The sequence below is a fragment of the Gymnodraco acuticeps genome, unplaced genomic scaffold, assembly GCF_902827175.1.
Source record: "Gymnodraco acuticeps unplaced genomic scaffold, fGymAcu1.1, whole genome shotgun sequence".
NCBI classification, from domain to species: domain Eukaryota; kingdom Metazoa; phylum Chordata; class Actinopteri; order Perciformes; family Bathydraconidae; genus Gymnodraco; species Gymnodraco acuticeps.
Window position 1 is genome coordinate 5,325,134 of NW_022990271.1, and position 3,759 is coordinate 5,328,892.

The window sequence follows — 3,759 nt, forward strand, 5'->3', positions numbered from 1 at the left end:
TCCGGGGGCGCGCGGTAGTGCGCGGTCACGCTGCTCCTGGGCGGGGTTAAAAAGTAGAGGGAGGACGGAGCCAAACAGTTTACCGGGCTGAGGGGATTTGAACGTAGTGGCCACATGGGGGAATTGCAACGTCCCTGTTCGTCATAACCGGAAAACTTTTATGTAAAACACAATTATTGGAAAATAGGTGACTAATCAGTTTTCTAAACTCTCAACTTCAAGTGCGAAGAAGTGTATACTTCTCATGAATGGAGTGCAGCCTTTTTAATGTTGAATTAAACACATATTAAAGAGTATCATTTATCAATAAACCTTACCAAAAACTGAAGAAATCAATTAGCGAATATGTAGAATTATATATGGAATCACCAGGCATAGGCTATATAAGACCAACAAAGAACAAAAGTAAAAAAAAAATAAGTGGGTAGTTCCCCCAAAATCTTTCTTGATATTTTTTTTGTTACACCATACAAAAGAGGACTTATTATTTCTCAGAAATAGACAAGTTTAAATCATACTTTTCCTTTTAAAGAAAAGAGTCAAAAGTTTGAAATTCATATACAATGTTAATATCAACAAAAATAAATGTTGACACATGGCATGAGAAAAAAACATGTGTTCTAAAGTTTTGTGTCTGAAGAACATTTGTAATTATAATGGAACAATGTGATTATTGGTATATATTTTAACATTCAGGTGGAACAGATGGCTTAGCAAAATCAAAACAGTTTTTATTCTTTGAACATTCTTTATAGGCTACATAAAAGTAGATTTGGGGGAAAATAAAGAATTAAGGATCTGTTTCATAATATAGGCTACTATCACTAAAATGTATACAGAATCATTATGGGTAAAAATTCCTTTTGCGTCCCCTCCTTTTGTTTATAAGTGAATGTATTATGTTGCTTGTATTTTTACTGGACGTTTGTAGTTTCTATTTATAAAAAGAAAGTTGTCGTTCCACGGACGTAGCGAAACAACAGGAAGGAAGTAAGCACTAAATGACTCGGTAGCGAGGTACACACACTGCACCACTTGATATTAAATGATGGTTTAAACACATTTTAGCGTGTATTTTGAGTGTATTTATTATTTCTGGTGACGGTAGATGTGGTATGTTGTACATGTGTTGGTGTATTTTGTATCATATAACTGTAAACTGTAAGAAAAGATAACTTTTAAATGACAGGAGGTAACGAAGCAGCTGGTATCTTTCCAGTGAGTGTACTGCCCGACACCCTGTCGCAAACAAGTTAAAGGTCTTCCTGTAGTGCTTTACGTTAGTCAATGCAATGAGGTGCGAGACTGCAGATTTCCTGCTACTTTTTATTTGAGTGTGTCTTTTACAGGTATGGACATTTAATTAAGTTCATATATGTTAGTTTTACAGGACACTGTTCAAGTTGTACAGGATAAAATGAACGTGTAGCGGAGTTGTTTCGCTTCGTGTGATGGGAGAAGTGACAGTTAGCTAACTAGCTCATGCTAATGGTTCATCATCAGGGAGCTGTATATGGTCAAATGAAACGCACTGCAGTAATGTGATACTCTCCGCAGTGGCATCACCGGTCACTGGCAGCCTGTTACAGTATTTGGAGGTTTATATCCAATCATACGCTATTGTAAATTCTAGGTAATAACGCGATTTCTTAATAAGATGATGAACCATTTGACGTGTCTCAGTGAGTAACGTTAACGGCCAACAGCAACAAACCGTAAACGAACCCAAATGAAATGTTCCCTTTAACTCCAGACATCAGTTTAAGGGTTTATAAGGTGGTATTTACATTGTACGACCTTAACCCAGCCACACATCTTATCCCTGTGACGCAAGTTAGTAATCAACCATCAAATGAATTTGTAATAATTGGGTTTACATCATCATTTTCAGGATGTCACAAACCTTTTTTTATTTGAGAAAAATACACCAGATCTAAAGATTAAACTGCAATTGTAAGAGACAGTGGAGTCTTTTTGTAAAGTAATTGTTTTGTATTAACTCACATAACACGTTTTGGAAAGACAAATAACAAATGAAAACAGATAATAATACAATTTAAACAGATAAGTGATGTGTTTATTTGTGCACAACTTTATCAGCTAAACATTCAGCACTGTACATCTTGTGTATTTGCAGACGGGCACTCTTGACTGGGGGATGGACCCTGTGGTGGTGAGCTACCAGGACAGCCTGTTGAGACGCTCTGATGTGTCGCTGCTGGAAGGACCTTACTGGCTCAATGACCAAGTCATTGGTTTTGCCTTTGAATACTTTGCTGCTGAGCGCTTCAGAGTCCTGGGGGAGACCATCACCTTCATCAGCCCGGAGGTCACCCAGTACATAAAGTGTGCTTCCTGCCCCAATGAGTTAGCAATATTTCTGGAGCCGCTAAATCTTGCTTCTCGTCATTGGGTCTTCCTGGCCGTTAACGACAACTCCAACCAGACCGCCGGAGGATCCCACTGGAGTCTCCTGGTCTACCACCACAACTCCAACCACTTTGCACATTATGACTCTCAAAAGGGCAGCAATTCAACACACGCACAGCGCATCGCCCGCAATCTAGAGCCTTTCTTGGGTGCAGGGAGAAAAGCGCAGTTTGTGGAGGAGCCCTGTCCATCCCAGAAGAACAGCTATGACTGTGGCATGTACGTTATCTGTATAGCAGAGGCCTTGTGTGAAAAGGCGAGAGTGGAGGGCTCGCCACGCCTTCCTGTGCAAATCATCACCCCGGCCTACATCACTCAGAAGAGGGTGGAGTGGTGCAGACTGATCCAGAGTCTGGCTCAGAATGACCTCTGCTGCGCTCTTTCCTTTCCTTAGCCTGGCAACTTGCCCTCACTATATGAAGAACAGCCTCTCTACATATCTACTGCTGGAGCAACTGAATGCACTCCTACAATACAGTATAAAACTACATATGAAGTATATTTCTATTAGACTCTCTATAATACCCCATAAAAGAAAAAAATAACGTAATGTTACAAATCTTGGTGTCATGTTTATGCCTTGTATATGCACAGCGACATACAATATGTGGACCTGAACACCAGCATGCCTATAAGGAAATGTACTTCCATCTACATTTTTACTAAGAATGGATGTCAAATCATTTTCTTTACTCTGTTGTATTAGCTTGCAGCGAATGTAGAAATGTTTACACTGATTATTGCTCAGGGTCATTTTAAATGAAATTGATGATAAGAATGTGAATCTTAACCTTGGCTCCTACTTTATGTTACATGCACATTTGGTTTCTCAGTTTGCCTACAACAACAAACTTTTAGTTTTGAAACATTTTTAGGAAAATTGCTGTATGAGGGTGAGACGTGCCTGGGTGCTCTGACTGTTTATGGGACAAAGGACAATTTTGATTGGTGGAATGTATTATATTATGTTCTCACAAAAAGCAAGTGTCAAATTCACTGTCTGCTGGTCTAATAAAGTTGGTGTCACATTTTTGATGACAAAACTGTTAATTTGCTTTTTTGTTTGAAGTCCCAGCTCTCTTTATATAGTTAATTGTATCAGAGAAGTATTAATGTTGGTGTTTTACAGTTAAAATGGATAGTAGTTTATAGGTTAGGCAAGGCAAGTTTATTTATATAGCACCTTTCAACACAGGCAATTCAAAGTGCTTTACAAAAATGAAAGACATTAAGCAAATGGTATTTCAAAACAGTCAGTCAGTCAGGTTGGGTCCCGTTATTAACCAAAATGCAATAGGAAAGACATAAAACAATATTGATCCACCTAAG

General features: G+C 38.6%; 1 protein-coding gene across 1 annotated transcript; it reads left to right on the plus strand.

Moving 5' to 3' along the window:
• The first annotated feature begins 1,278 nt into the window (after window positions 1–1,278).
• On the plus strand, window positions 1,279–3,480 carry senp8 (SUMO peptidase family member, NEDD8 specific). Its single transcript, XM_034221052.1, has 2 exons — window positions 1,279–1,349; window positions 2,138–3,480. The coding sequence occupies exon 2, from the start codon at window positions 2,159–2,161 to the stop codon at window positions 2,822–2,824; it is 666 nt and encodes a 221-aa protein (XP_034076943.1). The 5' UTR covers window positions 1,279–1,349; window positions 2,138–2,158; the 3' UTR covers window positions 2,825–3,480.
• Window positions 3,481–3,759: the final 279 nt, after the last annotated feature.